At 38.7% G+C, this 24,353-nt stretch overlaps 1 protein-coding gene across 3 annotated transcripts in view; it reads right to left on the bottom strand.

Annotated features, from left to right (window-relative positions):
• Positions 1-24,353, bottom strand: part of mtmr10 (myotubularin related protein 10) — a 58,661-nt gene that overhangs the window by 20,033 nt on the left and 14,275 nt on the right. For all 3 annotated transcript variants that reach the window (XM_031897684.1, XM_031897683.1, NM_001130356.1), the window contains 3 exon segments: positions 9,278-9,414; positions 7,427-7,499; positions 5,189-5,331 (listed from right to left, as the gene is read on the bottom strand). In XM_031897684.1, the coding sequence (XP_031753544.1) occupies positions 5,189-5,331; positions 7,427-7,499; positions 9,278-9,414 (353 nt within the window).

Genomic DNA, 24,353 nt, shown 5'->3' with positions numbered 1-24,353 from the left:
ATTGGCTTATTGGAGAGATACAATGATAGGGTTTCATCCTGGTTAATCATTGGCCAGTTTCTCTGGATGCTTTTAGATAAGGATGAGGATGTAGAGCCATATGTAGTAGTAAAAATGAGGGGGTAGTTTGATTCGCATCTGTTTTCTTCTTGTAGATCAGTTCGTCCTGGGTATGTAGGAGCGCCCTTTGTAGTTGTTGGTTTAGCTGGATGTCAGTATAACCTCGTTCGAGAAACCTATTATACATCTCGTTAAGTTGTGTTTTTGCTGTATCGGGTGAGCTGTTGTTCCTTATTACCCGCAGGAACTGGGAGTAGGGGATACCCCTAACAGTAGTTGGGGGGTGGTGGCTAGTAGCGTGCAATATGGAATTGCGGTCGGTAGGTTTGCGAAAGAGTCTGGTACCCAGTCCTGGACCTGACTTAAATATGTTTAAGTCTAAAAAATCAACATTATCCTCATGGTAATTCAGGGTGAGTTTGATAGGATTATCCAGGGAATTCAGTTCCTGATGAAATCTTAGCATGCTTTCTGCCCCACCTGTCCAGATGAAGAAGAGGTCGTCGATATAGCGGAAGTAAGTGAGGATAGAGCTGCCCAGTAGGGGGAGGATGTGTTCAGTCTCAAACTGGAGCATAAAGAGGTTGGCATAAGAGGGTGCCAGTGCACTACCCATTGCGGTGCCTGACATCTGGAGGTAGAAAGAGGTTTCGAAGCGAAAATAATTTCTGGTCAGGGTCAATTCTAGGAGTTGTAGGAGAAACTCAATGGGTGTGTTGTTAGGTGGGTTTAATGCTAATGCACTGCGGGTTGCCCATTTACCCAGGTCATGGGGTGTAACCGTGTACAAACTTTTAACGTCCATGGTAACCAAAAGGCTGTCCGTAGGGATATCGCCGAGGTCTTTGAGTCTTTGTATCACATGTGTGGAATCCCGTGTGTAGGACTGCATGGATTTGACCACAGGTTGCAGATATGAATCAATATAGGTGGCCACAGGTTGATACAGTGAGCCCACTGCAGAGATGATGGGTCGGCCTGGTGGAGCTGAGAGTGATTTGTGTACCTTTGGTAGTGTATAAATGATGGGTATGCGTGGGTAGTCCGTGTTCATGTATTGGGCAGTGTCCGAGTCCACCCACCCCGCATTCAGGGCCGAGATTAACAGGGAATCTAGTTCTCTCTTAAATGTACTGGTAGGATCCCCGGGAAGGAGTCTGTACGTGGTGGAGTCCCTCAGTTGTCCTAGTAGTTCATCCCTGTAATAGGTATAATCCAACAATACAATTGAGCCCCCCTTCTCAGCGGGTCTAATGACCAAGCTTGTGTCATCCTTAAGGGACTTAATTGCCTGGCGTTCTTTTAGGGATAGATTAGGGTAGGACCGTGTCGTTTTCGCAGAAGCTTTGGCCTCTAAGCTCAGGACTTTACCGAAAGTGCGTACCGCCTGTCAGGAGCTGATCACTGTCTGGCGATTGTGAAGCGACGGGCTGTAAGTATCCTCTAGGTAGCGTTTTAAAAGGCAATGGGGTGACGGGCAGACTTATGACACCATGTACACTCTTACCCTATCTATCTTTCTTACTCGTTTACTCTTTACACTAGCACTGTTTTGTTTTGTTTATGTTCTGTTGCTTAGCAACACTATGTCTTGGGCCAAAGCATGCTTTTAAAAATTAGCCCCATGTTCAGCGCTCACGCAGCGCTCCGTTTGCGGACCTCGGGGAATGCACATACTTGGTAGTAGGGACACTGGTGTTAGATACAGGGGATGGTCGTTATGATTAATACTATTGTATGGCCATTAAATAATTCATGGATATATTGTGCACATACACATAGTGCACTCGATCATTAGGAGAGAAGAGACAAAGGGCCGCATTATTGAGTGGTGCAGACTCAAAGGATGCGGGACGTACCCTTAATCCAATGCTGTTGCTCCCGGTACCGGCGAGCAAGCTCCTCTTCCCTTGACTGCCACCCCACCGCTGATGCCATCTATCAACAAGGGGCCGCCCGTTGCACTTCCGTGTCAACTGCAGCCGCTTCTACTTCCCCAGCTAGACACCGAAGCTAAGGGCTCACCCTCCCCATTACACACATAGGTAATGGAGCAGAGAGCGTGTGACGTCGCTTCGTCACACACAAGGTGGCAAGAAGGAGCAGCGCACAGGGAATCAGGCAGCAGAGGTTCCTAGCTGGGGGGACTCGAGTATAAGCCAAGGGTTAATTTTTCAGAACATTTTGGGTGCTGAAAAACTCGGCTTATACTCGAGTATATACTGTATAAAAGAAATATTCTTGTTCTATACTTATTTTCTGTGTTAAAATGGAATTACCAACTTTACTGGATTACTGAATTGGTATCTATTTTATCTGTTATTATCAATATATCTGAATCTATTGTAGACACTACAAGCAAAATCAATTAAGTGTGGGGTATGAAGTACACTGAAACAGGTTCTCCCATACAAGGGTGTTTTTATCAGTTCATCAATTAACTTACCACCATGATAAAGGTCACATACCAGATTATTGGCCATAGCCAGTTGGTGAATACTATGGCTAATGTAACTAGAGAGACCTCACACAGTGGGCACAACTAGCTATAGTAATGTTGTTTGAGAAGGTGAGGTGTCTAAGGTATTTGAGCTCTAAAGGAAAAAAAGAACATCAGCTGGAGGAAGCATGGTAAAGCTGATGCTTTACTGGTTCATCTCCACTAGCAATAGTCCACTAAGTAAATCTCAGAAAAGGACACCATGCTGCAGTAAACATTATGTACAGGGTGTAGCGCATATGGTGTTTATCTTTTTTTACTGATGCTGAAACCACTAAATATGATTTCTGTACATAACTTACAAATGTTTTCTTACGGCTATCCATCGAGGCCACTACTGCATAAGTGCTAAATCGCCAGAAATAAGCTTACTTATGGCCTGTCTGCAGGAAACGATTAGCATCCTGCCCTGATAGTTCTGATAAAACATCTAGGCAATGCCTCTGAAATAGCCACACACAGTTTTATGCCTTGGAATGACTCCAGGCAGCTGTACTGATCTGAGGCTCTCTCGCATGAATATCTGATTCACAGAAGTCAGATGCACGTACGATACATAGTTTCAGAGAACGATGGCTATCTGAGCAATTCCAAATCAAGCCAGGTTACAGTGATTCAGCGCGGCTAAATGCACGCCGTGATGTTTTTAGGAAATGCTGATGAATAATTCTGTTGTTCACCCTTTCCTGAACCCACTAACACTGACTTGGCAGGTAGAATGGCGTGAGGAAACATGGCACTCTTGCCAAAGAAACGCTAATTCTGCACAATTTCCAGGAGATGAATACAGATTACATTAATGAGTAAATGTCCTGTAAAGCTGGGAAAAGAAACATTTTCCATTTCACAAAGGAACTGGCCGATAGGATAAATATCACACATCTTTAATCATGCATGCAGGTACCTCCAGCCTAATATAGCATGCCATGTATGGCAAGTCTAGTTCACTGGCAGAATGCAGATTTATTTCCACAGACACATTTTCCGCCTATCAGCCTTGTGTATACAGATGATCTGCAAGTGCATTCATGAGTGAAAAATGACAAAAACAACTCAACGTTAAAATCAAGAATATAAAAGCCCACAAATCCCAGCTCTTGTTAAGCACCTGCAAATGCCAGCATATACCAGCAAGCCTCCAAAGCTCAAAGCCACAAGTTTGTCAGTATTGTACAAATCTTTATGTAGTTGTATATAGAGGTATCATGATGAAGATACACATTCACCATACTGACTATTTTCAGTACCTGTTGGGAAATTATGCAAATTATGTGTCTAACGATGGAACACTACATCGTATAAAGAGGTTTGGTTTAACGTATAAAAAGTCATTAAGGGCTATGGCACACTAGGAGATTATTCACCTGCGATAAACCTCAGTGGACAAATTATCTCCTGTAATTGCTTTCTCACCGGCAATAATGTAAATTTCTGGTAGAAAAAAAGATGTGTCGCTTTGGTTTCCCTAAGAAGCCCAAAGTTGCCTTCAAAGGCAACATGCATGCCTTTACACTGGCAATTCACTTTGTTGCTGGTGGAAAGGCATTTTGGAGAAATCAGTCGCCCGCGGTAGCAGAGATTTATTGCGGGTGACTAATCTCTCTGTGGGGCATTAGCCTAAGGGCAGTGGCACACAGGGAGATTAGTCACCCTGCGACAAATCTTCGTTGTTGCGGGCAACTAATCTCCCCGCAATGCCATCCCACCGGCTAGTAGGTAAATCGCCGGTGGGATGGCATACGTGTCGCTGCAATTTCTGGAAGTCGCCCCAAATTGCCTTGAGAGGAAACTTCGGACGACTTCCAGAAATCAGTGACGCGTATGCCATCCCACCGGCGATTTACATTCTAGCCGGTGGGATGGCATTGCGGGGAGATTAGTCCCCTGCGACAACGAAGATTTGTCACAGGGCGAATAATCGTCCTGTGTGCCACTGCCCTAAACCAAAGTTGTCCAAAATTTAGTACATGATCAACCTCTAGAAGATCATGAGCAGGTGACCACATAATTGCAAAAATGTCCACAAACAGAACCATTAGATCACCCAGGTTTTATCTTTTATATGGGTGTTGTTCAGTTAATTATACTTTAAGGAAAGTCTTTTATCTTTTGCCTTTTGAAGTGATACTGTCAGCAACCTATAAAAAAGTCATGCTTTTCACTGAGCACCAAAAGCCCAACAGAGAATAAAGACCTCTGGTGCTTATTCAATAAATTTACAGTGACGAAACAATGTGTATATGTTCCACGGATAACAGGGCTAAAAGTCTGCCATTACGGCCATTAAAAATGCAACACAATTACTGCAATTACATTTCTTTTTTACAGTGGAGTGTTGGTATTCCTTTAAAACTTAGCACTTAATCTTGAAAGTAATACTATGCATTGTATATAGGTATTTACAGTATAATATAGTATGTGTTATTCCTCTGAGATATGAATGCAGTGTTTCAATGTACAGTGCTGTGTATGCAAGTAGCACTATAAAAATAAAATATGCATAAACCTAACTGGCAGAAAATAGCATATTGTAACAATATGCTAACAACAAAACTGCAGCCCATATCTCAATGGTTCAATCATATATACGGACATTTTCTGGGAAAACTTAGCATAAAAAAACCTCACCTTTTTGGCACTCTCTGGGCCAGCTTCATCAAAACGAAAGCGCAGGATACGGAAATCTTTGCAATAAATAATTAGTTCTGTAGGATTAAACTTCAGTTTCTGGTTGTGAGAGAGAATCTTTTGCTTTCTCTTGGTGTCATTAACTAGGAAACAAAAAACAGAGAAACTGCATTCAAGCTCAAAAGACAGACAACGGCAGCACAGCAGTTACCATTGGTGTAACCACAGTGGGTGCAGGAGGTGCAATTGCACCCAGTCACATCACTCTATGGTGTGATGCCACACACAGACTTTTCATTAGGATGGTATCTACTAGTGTGCTCATGGGTGCGAGTGCAAATATTGCACTCAGGAATAACTATAGAAGGCAGCTACCTACTATAAATATTCCTGAAGGATCAGGCGGATATGGCCACTGTATGACATGCACTAAATCGTAATATCATGTTCTGGGTGAGTGCTGCTATTGGATATAGACTAATACTGCACTCAGTCCCATGGATCTAAAGTTACAGAGATGTCACTTACCCACAGTTTTAGCCTTCTATATCAGCTTTCAGATATGCATGTTACAAACTGATAATATATTGTCTGCCATACACACCTGCTGAATTCTATTGTGAGGGGAAGGTATTAAGTCTTTCTGCTGTTTCTATGGAAAGTTTTTATTGTGGTTAGAAGCAAAGCAAAAAAAGCACCGCCCATTTAAATGATATTAAAGGGACACCTTTATTAAAATATATGTATTTATACCTGATAATAGTTAGTAATGTTGAAAAAGGACTAGGATAGTATCTAATGAAGGAAATGGTTATGCCAAGGTAAGAAATCTCAGACATTCACTTTGACACAACTGAGATAAAGAAAGAGATTGGCAACTATTCCCTGCAACTTGCTACTGCTATTTTTCCAGGGAAAAGATTTTGTGACAAACCGCAAGCCGATGGCCTGCCGTTGCATTACCTTAATAAGCAATTTTAAAAACTGGATACTTATTAAAAAAAATGTCAATATTGAAATTTGGATATCATGGGATTAAAGAATAACTCTGAAAAGAAAATATGCTCACATTCAATGAAGCAAAGTCTCTGAATACTGACAAAACATCCACTGACATGTACAGTACAACATATGTCCATGAGGTGGCACAGCATCAAACAGAGTATTTTATTTCTGTTCTCAAAGGCACACGTCAATTGTCAGGCTCCTGCACAGTTATATACTGTAGGCAACTGTAAATGAGGCTCTGTACGAAATACATCTCTTCCACACATTGCTTTTACTAGCAGTTTTTCTTTGTTGCCTATTTGCAGTTACACATAACCATTATCCAAAGGCATCAATGGGGGAATAATGGCAACAGTATCTATGGAGCATGCAATCTCTAGGGCAAATGAATGACAATCCTTACTCAAATGTATGACGTTTATTCAGACTACCATACTTATTTTGTGTAGCTGTCATCGGATTCAGAGCGACCAACAGCACAATGCAATGCAATCTGTTGACCTTGACACAACCAATCCCTTCATTAAATATCTGTATATATATTTATATACAAATATATATATATACAAATATATATATATATATATATATATATATATATATATATATATATATATATATATATATAAAGAAACAAAGGACGCAGCACTCACAGGATTTGCAGAAAAAATAAAAAAAATTCTTTAATGTGCAAAATCAACGTTTCGGTCCCATCTTGGGACCTTTTTCAAGATTGAAAGGTCCCAAGATGTGAACGAAACGTTTATTTTGCACATTAAAGAATTTTTTTTATTTTATTTTTTTATTTTTTAAAGAATTTTTTTAATTTTTTTCTGCAAATCCTGTGAGTGCTGGGTCCTTTGTTTCTTTACATGATGGCTACCTTACCCGGCAAAATATTTATATATAACACATGAGTGGGAGAATCCCTTTTTCCATTGCTATGTATCTCTTTATCCTTTAAGGCACAATGATAGATGAAATAGCTAGGGTGGCATTTACAGAAGCAAAATAGCAAATTTTTTTTTACTGGCAGGACAGGATCCATCAGAAAAAGGAACAAAGTTTTCACAACCCATCCCTCACCCTTTAAAGAATTAATAGTACACACAGCCCGAGTATATAGAACGGGCAGAGTTAGCATTAATTATAGAGAGTTGTGCCTTTGGCCTTTTCAGAGCAAATAGATTGATTTGGATTTACCTTGCCCACACAATAAAGCTCACATACCTACAACAATTTGTTCTATGCATGTCAAAGGGACATCATGTTCACCCAGAAGAAGGTTCTTATAGTGGAATCTCTGAAACATAAAATGTAAAAAAAAAATTAAAAAATTAGTGCAAATAACCTGATACACTACCATGTTTATAGTGCAGTATATCAAACACGTACAACACATATCTGCTGAAATCTACCCCTACAACAATAGAGCATGTGTTTGTAACAATTATTAGTTATTAAGTATGGGCAGAGTGGTTATTAATCCAGGTATGGGACCTGTTATCCAGAATGCTTAGGACCTGGAGTTTTCCGTAATCTGGATCCATATACCATAAGTTTGCTGAAAAATCATTTAAAGATTAAATAAACCCTAAAAGGATTGTTTTGCCTCCAATAAATATTAACTATATCTTAATTAGGATCAAGTACAAGGAAAAAATGGAGTCAAAACTGTCTGGATAATGGGTTTCTGGATAACAGATCCCATACCTGAATTACTGCCTTGCTGTTGGGGTGCAAGGTCTTATTCTTGGCAGGGCAATATCTGCAATGAGCCTGTATGCTTTCTCATACTTGATTTCCTCTGGGTACTACGGATTTCCTTCCACACTTCAAAAAACATATAGGCGGGATAAAGGGCTCCTTATATAATGGCTGCTGTATGTAAATGTGTTAGTAGCAACTAAGCCTATACACTCCATTGGAGCATAAACTGATAGAGATAGTGTATAATCTCTGTAAAGCGCTGTAGAACATGTCAGTGCCATAAAAACAAGGAATAATAAAACTAATAAGTTACATGCAAATTAAATTATTGGTCACTTTTTAAAGCACTGGATGTGTGTATTTGAAAGCCCCCCACACGCAACCACCACCAACTTTACAGTAAAATAAGAATGTACCTCTGAATAAATTTTATTTATACATCACTACTTATATACACAGTGCTGTACAGCAGAACAAACAGGGGGTCAATACAATAATAAATACAAAGTACAGTTAAATAAAGATTACAAACTATAGTAAGTGTCAAAGAGATGAGTAAGTCCCTGACCTGTAGAGCTTACAAGAATTAGCACATATGCATAATGCTGGTTTATGCACCCCTGTGTCCCTACAATATGCTCCTCATAAACTTCAAACAAACTATTGGTATTCTCAACAATGTTCCATATTATTTAAGTATTTGTATTTACTTGTATGAGTGCATTCGGTTCCTTGTTAAATCAAAGGCTTAAGCATAACCCGTGGACTCTAATGCACAATTCCAAGTGAGCACTCATGGACTCATGTAGCACTGATATTACCATATTTGAACTCCAAACGAAAAAAAGATATAAAATAATTGTTGGTTTTCAAATGTGTAACTGAGAATTGTAACACACTTTTTAACACGTCTGGGTCCTGTCATTGTGTAACAGACTTCTCTAGTTCTGTGAAGACCAAATTATAAAAATATGTTTGGTCTGCACAGTTTTCCCAGCACAGTCAGACCTAACCGTTGCAGTGCAATGTGGCTCCTATCACTCTGGCCCAGCCAGCACATCTGGAGGTCAAAGCCTGCTGGAAGTGACAAACTGTTCCAGATGTTTGCTACAGCTCATTGCACTCAAGGCTAAAGCTGCAGGGGAATCCTCTACTGCTTCTAATATGGAAATTAAATGGGTCCCCTGTACAGCCTGGGCAGTGCTGCACAGACTGTGCCAGGTAAAGCGTGTTTGGGAGGGTAAAACAACATTAATACAGTTGCCAAATTTAGTGTTAGAGTCAGTTGATATTTTTATTGTCTGCTTTGGAGGCAAAAAACAGCAGTTTTATCCAATCATTCTGTAAGGAAACACAAATTATAAGACCAACCTGGAAGGGCACACTGTTCTCTGTAATGAATGAAATCTTGAAGTTGGTGCAGACCAATTTCCCCCACAGGTCATACTGACTTGTATCAGAAGCAATGCATTTCCTGACAAAGTTCACTTCATTCACAACTATCTCACCTAAAAATGCAAGAAACATTTGGTTAGGTAACACACAGAGCTTTAACTGAGATAATACTAGACACTTTTTCCAAATGACTAATTCAAATAACAAATAGATCAACACACAGGAAAGTGCAGAGCCCATGTCATAAGACTTCATTAAAAAGGCCACCAAAAAAAAGGCCACGTCAACAAATCAAAAGGATTCAAAATAAACATATTCCTTTGTTTTATTCCCATACTGCACTAGTTATTCACTGTACTTAAAGTTAAACTATACCCCCGAACAATGTAGGTCTCTATAAAAATACATTGCATAAACAAGTTCATATGTAAAACCCTGCTTCATCTAAATAAACCATTTTCATAAAAATATACTTTAGTACAGGTATAGGACCCATTATCCAGAATGCTCGGGACCAAGGGTATTCCAGATAAGGGGTCTTTCCGTAAGTTTTTGTTTTATAGTTGGCACCACTGATATCACCTGATAACAAATGTTCTACTAGGCAGTCAGTAGGTTTAACCATGTTTCCAGGTTTTCCCTTTAAACTGTGCCATACAAATGTTTATACAGGTATAGGACCTGTTATATAGAATGCTCGGGACCAAGGGTATTCCGGATAAGGGGTCTTTCCGTAATTTGGATCTCCATACCTTAAGTCTACTAAAAAAAAATCAATAAAACATTAATTAAACCCAATAGGATTGTTTTGCATCCAATAAGGATTATTTATATCTTACTTGGGATCAATTACAAGGTACTGTTTTATTACTACAGAGAAAAAGGAAATCAGTTTTAAAATTCTAAATTATTTTATTAAAATGGAGTCTATGGGAGATGGGCTTTCTGTAATTCGGAGCTTTCTGGATAACGGGTTTCCGGATAAGTGATCCCACACCTGTATTATGTGCTATTGGGTACTCCTAAATAGAAATTTGAGATTTTAGGAATTAAGAACAAACACATATACCGGAACCTAAAATAAAACATGTTGATTCAAATTGAGCCCTAGCTCAAGTATAGCATAAATGTACAGTATGCTATACTTTATCGTGATTGACTCATTTAATGATTTTCCAAAATACTCTTACAGGTACACAGCCCACAAAAAAGATCACCCATGGAGAATAGTATCTGCAATTATCGGCTATAAACTAGTCCTTTAGTTACTGGTTATCGCTCAGTCTCTTCCCACCTACATACTGTACATATAGATAAGAAGATTGCTAGATTTGTGGCAAGCATGGGGTCTAGAGGCCTTAAAGGAGAAGGAAAGGCTAATAAAGAGTTAATCTCAAGCTGCAGGCATACCTTCAGTTCTCTCAATAGTGCCCTTAAGTCTCCCCATATTTCTCCTGTTCAGATGATCAAAAGCAAAACAGGAAGAAAAAAAACGCTGAGCTGTGTAAAGAAAGTTCCCTTAATGCCTTGCTCCTGCACCGAGACCAGTGTACATGCTCAGTTTGTAAGACTATGAGGAAGCTTTCTGCTGATTGGCTCAGATCCACATCTTAGCATTCATGAGGGAGGGGGGAGCAGGAGAGAGGAGAGAGCTCCATGTCTCTGGCACAGGAAAACAGACACAAGAAATCTTTTGACAGAGATTTACATAGACCTTTCTGATAAAGCTTACTTAGTTTTTACCTTTCTTTCTCCTTAAAAAAATGTAAGGCATCAACAAGGAGAAAAATAGGATGTGATCTTAATCTTGCCTGAAAGCTATAATTTGCTAAATTAAAAACAACAAAAGTGCTTTGTTGAAATTGCTACATAATATGAGGGTATGTATTCCCTTTATTGTATGGTCACCCAGACTAGCTTATAAGGGAGTTGTTATTCATTGATGCTGCCATATGAAACTATTACATATACATAGATTAATGAACTGTAGCTTTCTTTTAAGCACCAGGACTGTAATCCTTCCCAATAAGCAATTTGCACAAGAAGAAAGTATTGCATATATATTATTGAACTGAGTAAGCACAGCACTGGGTACAATGTTGCCGACGTTCAAGGAACAAAATGGCACTTTTGGGAATGCCAATTTTGGCATATTGCACCTTACCACTCACTAAATAAGAAGCAGTAAGCAGTTGGGGTGCAGCAGTTAGTAAATATATGGGCAGTATTGGCATGTGATGAACAATATGCAACAGAAAGAAGGAAGAGAAAGAAAAGAAAATGTGGGACTTTATGTGCATAGGAAGTGACAGGATTAAAGGAGATCTTTGTATTAGTATTAATCACATTCTATAAAGGCAAAGAATTTAGAAGAACACTCTACTGCCTCCTTCCCCTTTCCTTTAAGAAGGGATGATTTATATAACTGTTCTCAATTAGTAAAAAAAAAAGCTTTAGAGCTTGATGAGTCACTTGTGTAATGACTGTATAACATGACTCACTCGTTAAAACCGGACATGAAACACTGTCATTGGCACTGGTTGCTACAGCAACACAACCAAAATGTGACCAGTTACAGACACAAAGGAAAGGAAGCAAGTTTTCTTAAATCATTTGTATTTTTTTTTGTACCTGGGGCTAAATGAAAGGAGAAGGAAAGGTCCAATCACTGAGGGGTGCCAAAATGTTAGGTGATTGTAATCACTTACCTTAGGTACCCCCAGCTGGAGACAACCACACCAGCCCGGGGGGTTGCCTAACATTTTGGCACCCCCAGTGATTTTACCTTTCCTTCTCCTTTAAAGGTTGACAGATTGGCAGCCCCCAGTCACCGCTTCATGCTTCACTCCACTTTTTACACATGATAAATATACCCAGTGTTCAGATTCAGTTTGGCCAGGCACTTGGATTTGGAATCCTGCTAAAAAAAAGGCTAGGATTTGGCACATCCATATACATTTTATACTGCGTGTATAATAAAGTAAAGTAATATGTATATCCTTTAAAACATATGCCTATTTCACCTGCATCTCCACTGCATGATGATCACAATAAACACTGAGAAATCTATAAAAAGAGAGAACTCCTTTCCAGCGAAGGGGTTAATGTGACAAGCCACGCTGAAAGGCAACCAAAGAGAAACAAATCTTCTTGTTAAACTATTTTGCTGAAATTCCTAGTTACTTGGCAGGCTGAACGGCTGACACATGCATGGATTCTTAGTCATCGATGGAAAACTGTGCCAGTAACATTCTTTTATGTTAAAGGTCTACGAACACACAATTCTTTGTCCGACATTGGCTAATGCTACAGGATCCCGCACAAAATAAGTGAATAATTTAATTATGAAGGAATTAGATCAGCTTGTTATATCTTCCACCCTTACTTGAAATAGCAACCAGAAGTAGGGTGAAAGCAAGCCAAGTCATTATCGGATAAGGCTGTCTTTTTCCCCATTACGTTCCCAGTAGCCACTCTGTTACAGTGGAAGGCAGCAGTTTATTGTATATGCATTGAAACGTTTGTTTTACATTCCAAGCAAATGAACTGAAGGTTCCACTGTCAAACAAAAGCAAAGCCCTAACATTTCATTTTAGCTTCTGACTCTGCTAAATGCAGAGCCAAAAGTGCCAGTTGTAAAGTAAACATTAAATACACTCTTTCATATTAACACTACACATGCAGGCCCAATAGTTGGGTGGGAAACTATATGACTAACATACTGGCATCCCCTCAGTGAAGTGGAGTTTGCTTGTCCTTTAAACATGATGCATTATAAAGTCTTTTTTCTCTAAATCCAAATATGGAAAGCTCATCCAAAGCATTAAAAGGGAGGGCCTGCCATCTTTTGCAGTTACATAAAGGGAAATTCATCTCTAGTTTAAAATTTAATCTATTATTGATGGATCTATTCCAAATTTTCAAACTGTCATTTGATTTTTTGTTGGCAAATTTGTAATAATTAGCCCTCCATTCCCAGCCTGCCACCAATCCACTAGCCTCCAAGCCCCTCTCCCAGCTCCCCCCCTATCCCAAGCAGTACTTTACATTAATTTATAACAAACAGGGGTCTTAATTAAATTAAGATGCATTGAATATACTTTTCTAAACAGGTGGGTCTTTATTACAGAGAAAAAGGAAATCATTTTAAATATTGGAATTATTTGCTTAAAATGGACAGCACAAAGTCTAACAGGGTTTGACTCCATGCAGAATTCACATAAGTCATTTGTCTGCAGAAGGTATAGCAGGGAGGCAAACAATTTTGGGCAGTAATTGGTGTAAAAGTGACAATTAACAGGGGATGAATACCCCTGAAATGGATGTGCTATTGAGGCAGAAAATTCTAAAATTCTCTGGCATACATTTAGTTCGTACAGACGCAAGCTACTGGATAACAGTTTGTGGGCATTTTGAAACTGCAGAAGTTTTTGATCATTGGAACCCAGTGAACCCTGCATAGAAGCTTTAACCTATTTTCATTGTTCATACAGCCATTACCAAAACACTGATGTGTATGGGATCCGTTATCCGGAAACCTGTTATCCAGAAAGCAATGAATTATGGGAAGGCAATCTCCCATAGACTTAATTTTTAAAATGATTCCCTTTTTCATTGTAATATTAAAACAGGACCTTGTACTTGATCCCAACTAAATTATAATTAATTCTTATTGGATGCAAAACAATACTACTGGGTTTAATTAATGTTTAAATTATTTTTTAACAGACTTAAGGTATGGTTATCAAAATATGGAAAGACGCCTTATCCAGAATACCGCAGGTCCAGAGCTTTCTGGATAACAGGTCCCATGCCTGTACATGGTCTATGCTTTTCTGGCTTGGCAATGACTTTTACGCAGGTGGAGACAGAGAAGCCTATGGTCAACTAGGTTTTCTTTGGTAAACATTGACTACACAGACTGCTATACTTTTAAACGTTTGTTTGAGTTCCCCTCACCGGGCATAATGGTCATACATGTCTATCTCAAATGATCAAATTGTTGTCAGCATATTACCGATACGGGTAATAATTATCTAAAGTACACAATGCCAGCACAGGAAATCAGGGCGAGACACTTTATAAATTGTTTAACACAGAAGAAGTATCTACAAAAGCACATCCTACAATAACAGAGGTGTCGTCTAATTCAAACTCACCTGAAAAGTCAGATAAAATGAAAACGTGTCAACCTAGACACCAGTTGTAACATGTGGATATTAACATACAATTAAGTTTAAGCAAAGAGTTTTAAATGTCTTTTAAGAGACAATACAAAATGTATTCTACCATCAGGGTGATTATGCAGTTTCAATCTACCCCCAAAGTCAATGTAAATATGTAAAAAGGATTATGTCCACTGGAACTCATTATAAACCACATGAAAGGCTTCCCAGCTCTAATATATTTCTGTAAGTGCAACAAAAAGAGCAGCTGCTGACTTGCAGAATATATTAACATATTTCATTCTTTAAATATCAAGTTTTCAAAATAGAAATACATTGGTAATAACTATGATTAAAATATTGGCTTCTCAGGGGAAAAACATAATTTACAGTTTATTTTATACCAGTTTAGTCACTTGCTAAACTGGGAGCAGAACAAGAAGATCTAGCCAATAGTCTGCAACCACAGCACCCCACCCATCCCCTGAAATAAGCAGCACTTTGGAATATGTTAACCAAGGAGCTACCGCCTATACTTGCCCTGCCAACTCTTCTCTGTCTACTTTAGCTACATTTTGAGTTTGTTTTTTCCAATTTACAAGATATATTTAGATCTTGTTCAGCACCCAAATGAAGATGTTTATTAAGAGCAAATAAACAATGAGGAAAGGGGAAACTCGTTTTAGCACCTATATGTGGAGCCTTGAGCAAGCAAGCAAATTTCAGGTAAATAGAAGGTTACTCCTTGTTTAGCAGAGGGATTCCTAACTTGACTTGTGATGAGCAAAGTAAAAAATCGCCCATTGGCTTAAATGCATTTTGCTAATTTTTGCACAGATTCACCTATCACTAACCACGACCCAAAAAAGGGACCCCATACCATTTAGGGTAGCTCATTTATGGTCATTTTCAAACTTAGTTTTGATCCCTTGCTAAAATGGTTAAAAGGTGGCTATACACTAAAAGATGTTGGCAAACGAGTGCATCTTTTCCTGATATGCCAGCCTTGAGGTGGGTGATATTGGGCTGATCTGATAGTTTGGCTTAAGGATCATAATTGTCACTGTAAGGGTCACTGATTGATCAACAACGAGATCAATGCACAGACTCAGTGGGAAAATTAAACTTGCACAATCAACATGTGGCCAATTTTTAGCAGATATAGGTTGGGTATGTCAATCAGAGCCAACCCGCCAACTTGGTCCATAAGACTTTTATCGGCCCTTGTATGACCACCTTACGACACTGGTTTGTAACAGCTTAGTATCCTTAGTGTCGGGGTACAAGACCAACTTTTCGGACCTTGCTAGATTAGAGAGTAGAACCTCAAATTAAAGTAACATCTTTGAATTCATATCGAACAGGGTTGCACACAGTTATTTATAATTTGTTTGAAAAAAAAATTTGCACAGGTATAGAAGAATCTATTATAAAACAGAAGTGTGATCTAGCAAACTCTCCTACTTGAAATTAGCCGCAGTGCATTAATGATGTTGCTTCCCTAGCGCATCAAATAAACCCACGGCATATGCACAGCAAGTGTAGGAAGAACAATCACATCACAGATCCTGCGTGGTCTCTGGCTAGGGGAGGAGGAATGGTCAGACAAAACATAACAAGTAAATAAACAGCCCAGCACTGAAAGCAAAGTCAAATGAAAAAAAAAAAAAAAAGAGAAACTAAAAGGGAAGTAAACATGCTGTTTTGTTGTAGTTAATGTTTATTTTGCTTAGCAATAGGTTATATACTGAGACTTCTTTTTATCCTGTTACAGTGGAAACAGGAAATTTGTGCTTATGTATTCTCACGTGTACAGAAATAAGAACAGTACATCTGCAATTTCAACAAAAGACATTGCATTACACCCGAATCGCTTGTTCTAAACGTTTAGCTTGTTTGTGCAGTAACCCTTTTACAGATAAATGGTCATGTTGTTCTGTTCTATAACTACCCCTGCTGAAAGGCCCCTTATTATCCCCCTATCTCATGGAATACAGTGCACTGTCATTTTAAAGGTGGCCATACACGCACCAATATTATCCTATGAAACATTCATGCTGAATTGTAAGACAGATGTAGAATTCTTATTGGTTCTACCTGCATATGTGACAATTCAGATCTTAACGCAAGTAAAGATAACGAACAATCTTTTGGTTGCAGGAAATTTTGCAATTGTATCGTGTATGGTCATCTTAAAGGTGACCATACACTAGCTGGTATACATAGGATAAATAAATGGACACTATATGAACAAATGGAGGCTCCTATTCACTTCCGTGGCTGCAGATTAATTGTGCACTATCCCACATGTTGCAGATAAAATTTTAAAATAAGCGAGATCTGTGATCCAGATTATCTGATGAAACCCACCCCTGACCTGCCAGACAGTTTTGCATTATGGTCGAAATCAGCTAAAATGCCCAAACAAATCTAATGTTTAGGTCAAGTGATCCACAACAACATAAATAGGGATTTGGACATACTGCTAGGGTCACAGATTGTGCAGTTAAGACATAGGAAAATAATAATCGAGACTAAACACCTTTACATTACAGCCTTAAAATATAACCTCTCGGACTATAAATACTTGCATTGTTACTATAATTTAAGTGTGTGACATTATTAACTTAATGATTGGGCTCCATCAAGAAAAAACGGGCAATCCAGTCTTCATATTTCCACAGAATACATTATTACATGTGCTGTAGTCAGTGTGCATCTGTCCTAAGGTGATGGCATTAGAGGCTACCTCAGAAGTTACAATGCCCACTTCAAATGATAATCATATTGATATAGAATATCCCAAAAGTCTGCAGTATGCACCAAACACTCTGCCACATTAAGTACATTGCTTCTGACACAATAAAGCCAAATAACAATGCCTAATTATGTCATCCCCTAGCAATTTTTGGTTTTAAAACTGCCTAGTAATATTTCACTGAGTTTATAGCCAAAATTAGGTTTTTGGTGTCTGCTCTTACTCTTTAAAGCTGGCCATACACACAACGATATAATCTTACGAAATAAAGTTTTGTATGATTTTCAGACCATGTGTGGTCTCCCAATAATCGGCTAGACAATTTCCATACCATGGCAATTGTTCGTTTAGTCGATCAGATAGGAAAATTCTAACTATAATATCTTTGCATGTACTGCCTATCTGACTATATTCTTTTTTACCTGATGAGCTGTTGCCCATACTATTACAAGTGCTTTAAATGGCAGAAAGGCCAAAACTTTGTCTGATTTTGTATTTTTCCCATTTTAACTATACAATTTAAAGCTGAATGTTAGTGTTAGATGGGTGCATTAAAATGTATGATCATTCGCCATATGATGACTAAAATCTGAACATGTATGGCATATACCGTATATACTCGAGTATAAGCTGAGTTTTCAGCACTAAAAATGTGCTGAAAAAGTAACCCTCGGCTTATACTCGAGTATATGTGTATATGTATATGTGTGCTGTTGCTCGTTGTGCAGATCCAGACAACACAGGCATCAAAGAATGCGCAGCAAATGCTTAATATGTAAGCGTCTCCCTCTTACTGACATCTGAATCTCCCTCTGTGCAGTTGTAACGCGTGTGCGCAGGTACGCACGGACCCACCATACACGGGGGGGTGTTACAAGTGCACAGAGGGAGATTCAGATGTCAGTAAGAGGGAGACGGTTACAACTGCACAGAGGGAGATTCAGATTCAGATGTCAGTAAGAGGGAGAAGGTTACATATTAAGCATTTGCTGCGCATTCTTTGATGACTGTGTTGTCTGGATCTGTATTGCACAAAGGAGAAATATGTTCCCATAATATCAAAATGAACCTCGGCTTCAGAATGCCTGTCACTATTGGCAACCACATAGCCTTTTCATTTCATGTCCTGTCGCTGACAGCATATATGAATCACAATATGTACATTATTTAATGCGACACACCATAATGGGACGCGCACACAGCACTAATATGATGGGAGCGCACACAGCACTAATATGATGGGAGCGCACAAAGCATATGAGTGAAGCACACGATTGATACAATGGGAGCGCACACAGCAGAATGGCAAGTACTTGATAATTAGTATGGCAGCTTCCTTAGCCTTTCCAAACTTGCTTTTGTCTGCTGCTGTAGCATTTTTCTTTCCCTAAAGTTATCTATTTATTTATCTGTCATTTATTTGATTATTGTAACTTAGCAGTAGCGGCTGCATTTCCTACCCTAGGCTTATACTCGAGTCAATAAGTTTTTCCAGTTTTCTTAGGTAAAATTAGGTACCTCGGCTTATATACGTATATGTATATACAGTAGTTTGTTTTTTGTTTTTTTTTTTAAGATGTTCTTTTCCAGAGTTGCATTATTGTAACAAAGATAATTAGCATGCCATAAAAGACAGGGGTAGCTCTTTATGTTCCCCTTGCACGTAATTCCTGTCAAAAGACCAAGCATCAAACATGAAATTATGCTGCCATTATACTGCCATGATAGATCTGAGCTTTGGTTGTAGGAAGGCATTTTAGTAAGCTACTTGTCTACTGGTACTCAAAAATGCAGCATAAACACCAAATAGCAGAACTATATAGAAGGCTGCTCTGTGTAATAATATTATAGTTGAGGGGATTGGCTGGACAGTTTTTTAGGCAACCTGTACCTTTCTGGCTCAAAGTTGTAAATTTGGATATACCGTTGTCACATATAATCACACACTGAGAAAATTACTAACAGATTTTAGTGGCAGGAAATAAATATTTACAGGAACTAAAAACCAGCAAACATGTGGCTGTAATCCTTTAGCTTTGATATGTTGTCTGTGCAGAATGGCTGCTCTTTTCAACTATTGCCTGATACTTCTGCATCAGGCAATTCCTCTCCTTAGTGTCCGACACAGAATGCCATATATAAACTTTACAGCTTTAAAAATGTAATCTCAAAGTGTATCTGATGTTTCCTTAGAGGAAGCAATGATCCAAGCCAGGGAAGCAAAATACTTTACATTTTACTAACAATTTGACACAAGAGGAATCAGCCCTGGGCTTTGGTCAGATATTGCTAGAATTTTATAAACTGCAGAATCATGGACAAATGTAAATATTTATTAATACACAAAATTTGATTATACTTATAACAGCTCTAGCTACAAATTAAGTAATTTGGGGTAAGACTAACATTTTGGCACTACTGTACCTTTCCTTCTCCTTTAATAAGAATGTAAGTTTAGTCACCCATCAGAACTCAAACACTAGACTGAGATTCACATTAATGTATCAAGACAAACTGCTACACAGGCCAGTGCCCTTGTTATCCATAGGGTTGTCTGACAGAGACTATACCTTCATGTTCGTCTCATGAATTTTAGCAACTGCAAATATATACTTTGTTATGCTTTGTTCATGTACCATCAACACTGTCTGTGTTTGGAGATTACATGCACTTGCTATACAAGTTTGTCTAGTTTACAATTATGAGGAAGCTAATTTTCCTTTTGGTATTTGTCCAGTGGAAACATGAAGGGATTAAAGGGGAACGCCACAAAATAACAAAAGATAGAAAAAGGAATTCTAAGAAATTTCTGTTTTATATTAGGTAAAACTATTTAGTGATTTTAAAGGTACCTGTAACCGATATTCAAAGCAGGATCAACCTAAAGTCTATGGTTCTGGGATGTCTATTGACTGGCATGGTTACAGGCAATAAGTTATATGGCAAGAAAACATTCTTATGCAACTTTTTGATATACTGTACATCAATGAACAATCTTCAAAAGCGGTTTTCTCCAGTGGAAAATATACCATGTGTGTCATTAGCCTGAGGCAACCTCAGCCCCTTTCCAGGCTGGGTTAGACTGGCTACTGTGCCAATTCCCATAGGCAGCTACTTTATCTGTATTGCACAAGCACAGCTTTCTTTTCCTATTCTTCTGGGATTCGGCACTTCTTTAATAGCAGAAAAGCAATGTACTTCATGTGCATCTAGTACCTAGCATCCCAAAGAAATTGCACTGCACTCCTTCTGGACTTCATCCTATAAGAACCTAGAAGATAAGTAGGAGCTGTTGGGATAGGGGTTTCTGGTTTATGTAGCCTAACACTGCTGGTCATGCAATGCGGTAGTATTTTTAACTAGTGGCTTTAGATGCCTTTCTGTATATGTAGAAGCCATGGGTGACAATGCACAGGTGCTAATGTTAGTGCAGTGTCTTCTGTGCTATTATATCGGCATGTCAAATGCTCTGTACTGTAAGAGCTGCAGCTGAATACTCCCTTCGCTTTCTAAAATTGGATTTATTTGTGCCCAATTTATTTAGATATCCACACTTCCTCTTTGGTACATGTGGGAAGTGAGAATTTCTGTTCACTGTCAGAACCACACTTATGGATCTGCTGCATTTCTTTCCCTTAATCTGCAATTAAGACAAACCTACTAAGCACTACATAGAGCAAGTATACCACCAAAATGATCCAGCTCATCCTAGCTAGGCCTACAAAAATCCTGAAAATACACAAACACTTTACAAAATGCTTCTGACAGATTCAGTACAATTGCAATACATTCTCTTCTATACAATAGGGTCAGTTTGGCTTGGAAATGTATGTGCTCTAACTTCCTTGCTTATTGACCTGTGGTATAATAAATCATCACTATGCTATAAAATGATGAAATGTACCAAGATAACAAAACCACTAGAATGTGAAAAATGTGAACACACACAAGGTTTTCCCATACATGAAATTATAGGATTTTAGATTTATACGGCTTACTCCAACAAGAACATAGTGGCTACTCCTTTAGTCCCTATTGCTATACAGGTATGGTATCCCTTATCCGGAAACCCATTATCCAGAAAGCTCTGAATTACGGAAAGCCTGTCTCCCATAAACTCAATTTTAATCAAATAATTTAGAATTTTACAACGGATTTCCTTTTTCTCTGTAGAAATAAAACAGTACCTTGTAATTGATCCCAACTAAGTTATAATTAATCCTTACTGAATGCAAAACAATCCTGTTGGGTTTAATTAACGTTTTATTGATTTTTTTAGGAGACTTAAGGTATGGAGATCCAAATTACGGAAAGACCCCTTATCCGGAATACCCTTGGTATAGGACCTTGATAACAGGTCCTATACCTGTATAAACATTTGTATGGCACAGATTAAAGGGAAAACCTGGAAACATGGTTAACCCTACTGACTTGCCTAGTAGAATATCAGTGGTGCCAACTATAAAACAAAAACTTTTGTAGGACATTGTATATTGACTTTAGAAATACAGCAAGTTATAACTTCATCAATAATGTTTCATGGTTGAAAATAAAAACCAAAAATGAGAACCTACTAAGGAAAAAAAAAAACTCTAAAAAAAAGTCAGGACTAGTTGATTGTCAGAAAGCCCGAGTATAAGTATTAGTGTGAGTATTCATAACTCATATCCAAGTCCTTGCAGTGGTTCTAATACCAAAGTCACAAACTTCTTGTGATTGGCTAGAAAGTCCAACTAAATCACTAGCTAACCAGAAAATTAAAGATGACTTTAATAAGCATCGCTTGAAAGATTTTTCATACATATATATATAGATGTCATATATATTTACAATAGTTAAATGTAGGATAGCAAGTGTTTCAGGAACACAGTTATGTGCCCTTACAACCTACATTAAATTACAAGGGACAGAAGTTGCAAGATGAATGGAAAGGTATCTGTGAATCCAACTAGGTGATTGCTGTGCCACCCCTGCGACTTCTGTAGTTCAGCATCACAAAGATAGTTACATAGTTAGTTACATAGTTACATAGGGTTGAAAAAAGACCATTGTCCATCAAGTTCAACCCATCCGAGTAAACCCAGCACACAACCTATACTAACCAATCTATACACTCACATACATAAACTATATATATACAACCAGTAATACTAACTGTAGATATTAGTATCACAATAGCCTTGGATATTCTGCTTGTTCAAAAACTCATCCAGGCCCCTCTTAAAGGCATTAACAGAGTCTGCCATTACCACATCACTAGGAAGGGCATTCCACAGCCTCACTGCCCTCACCGTGAAAAACCACCTACGCTGCTTCAAATGGAAGCTCTGTTCCTCTAATCTATAGGGGTGACCTCTGGTGCGCTGATTGTTTTTATGGGAAAAAAGAACATCCCCCAACTGCCTATAATCCCCTCTAATGTACTTGTACAGAGTAATCATGTCCCCTCGCAAGCGCCTCTTTTCCAGAGAAAACAACCCCAACCTCGACAGTCTAACCTCATAGCTTAAATCTTCCATCCCCTTTACCAGTTTAGTTGCACGTCTCTGCACTCTCTCCAGCTCATTAATATCCTTCTTAAGGACTGGAGCCCAAAACTGCACTGCATACTCAAGGTGAGGCCTTACCAGGGACCTATAAAGCGGCAAAAATATGTTCTCATCCCTTGAGTCAATGCCCTTTTTTATACAAGACAGCACTTTATTTGCTGTAGTAGCCACAGAATGACACTGCCTGGAATTAGACAACTTGTGATCTACAAAAACCCCTAGATCCTTCTCCATTAAGGATGCCCCCAACACACTACCATTCAGTAGATAGTTTGCGTTTATATTATTCCTACCAAAGTGCATAACTTTGCACTTGTCAACATTGAACCTCATTTTCCAGTTTGCTGCCCAGTTTTCCAATTTTGTCAAATCGCTCTGCAAAGCGGCAGCATCCTGCATGGAACTTATAGTTTTGCACAATTTAGTGTCATCAGCAAAAATAGAAACAGTACTCTCTATGCCCACCTCCAGGTCATTAATAAACAAGTTAAAAAGCAAAGGACCAAGGACTGACCCCTGCGGTACTCCACTAACCACACTGGCCCAATTAGAAAATGTTCCATTTACCACCACTCTTTGTACTCTATCCTTCAGCCAGTTTTCTATCCAATTACAAATATTATGTTCTAGGCCAATATTCCTCAATTTGATCATTAACCTTCTGTGCGGTACTGTATCAAACGCTTTAGCAAAATCTAAGTAGATGACATCAACTGCCATTCCAGCATCAAGGTTCCTGCTCACCTCCTCATAAAAGGCAACTAAATTAGTCTGGCAAGATCTGTTACGCATAAAACCATGCTGGCACAAACTAATAGTATTGTGAACTGCAATGTATTCAACTATCCTATCCCTTATTACCCCTTCCAGAAGCTTTCCTACTACTGATGTCAGACTAACAGGCCTATAGTTTTCAGGCTGAGAACGAGATCCCTTTTTAAATAACGGCACCACATTAGCAATCCGCCAGTCTCTCGGCACCATGCCAAACCTCAACGAATCCTGAAAAATTATGTGAAGAGGCTTGGCAATCACAGCGCTCAGCTCATTTAATACCCTGGGATGAATCCCATCCGGTCCTGGACCTTTGTTTACCTTTACATGTTCAAGTCTCTTTTGAATTTCCTCCTGAGTGACCCATGCGCCAGTAGCTAAATTACTAGCACTGGGTATATTAAAAGGGAAGCCTTCATTATCTGGCTCCTCAGATGTATAGACAGATGAAAAATAAGAGTTCAAAATTTCAGCTTTTTCCCCGTTCTCATCAACCAACGTACCTCCCCGTGATAATAAAGTTCCCACCCCTTCTTGCTTCATTTTTTTACTATTCACATAATTAAAAAATAATTTTGGATTCTTTTTACTCCTAGCTGCAATATCCCTTTCCATCTCTATTTTAGCTTGCCTGATAGCTTTTTTGCATGCTTTATTTGCTTCCTTGTACCTGATGAAAGTTTCCGCTGTCCCAGCTAACTTGAATGCTTTAAAAGCACGTTTTTTATTACCAACCTCGACCTTAACTCTTTTATTCAGCCATAAGGGTTTTGCTTTGCGATGCCTCTCCTTGCTTACAAGGGGAA

The sequence above is a fragment of the Xenopus tropicalis genome, chromosome 3 (genome assembly GCF_000004195.4).
Source record: "Xenopus tropicalis strain Nigerian chromosome 3, UCB_Xtro_10.0, whole genome shotgun sequence".
Lineage (NCBI taxonomy): Eukaryota > Metazoa > Chordata > Amphibia > Anura > Pipidae > Xenopus > Xenopus tropicalis.
Note: the sequence above shows the minus strand (reverse complement) of the source record. Positions and strands in the feature narration are given on the sequence as shown.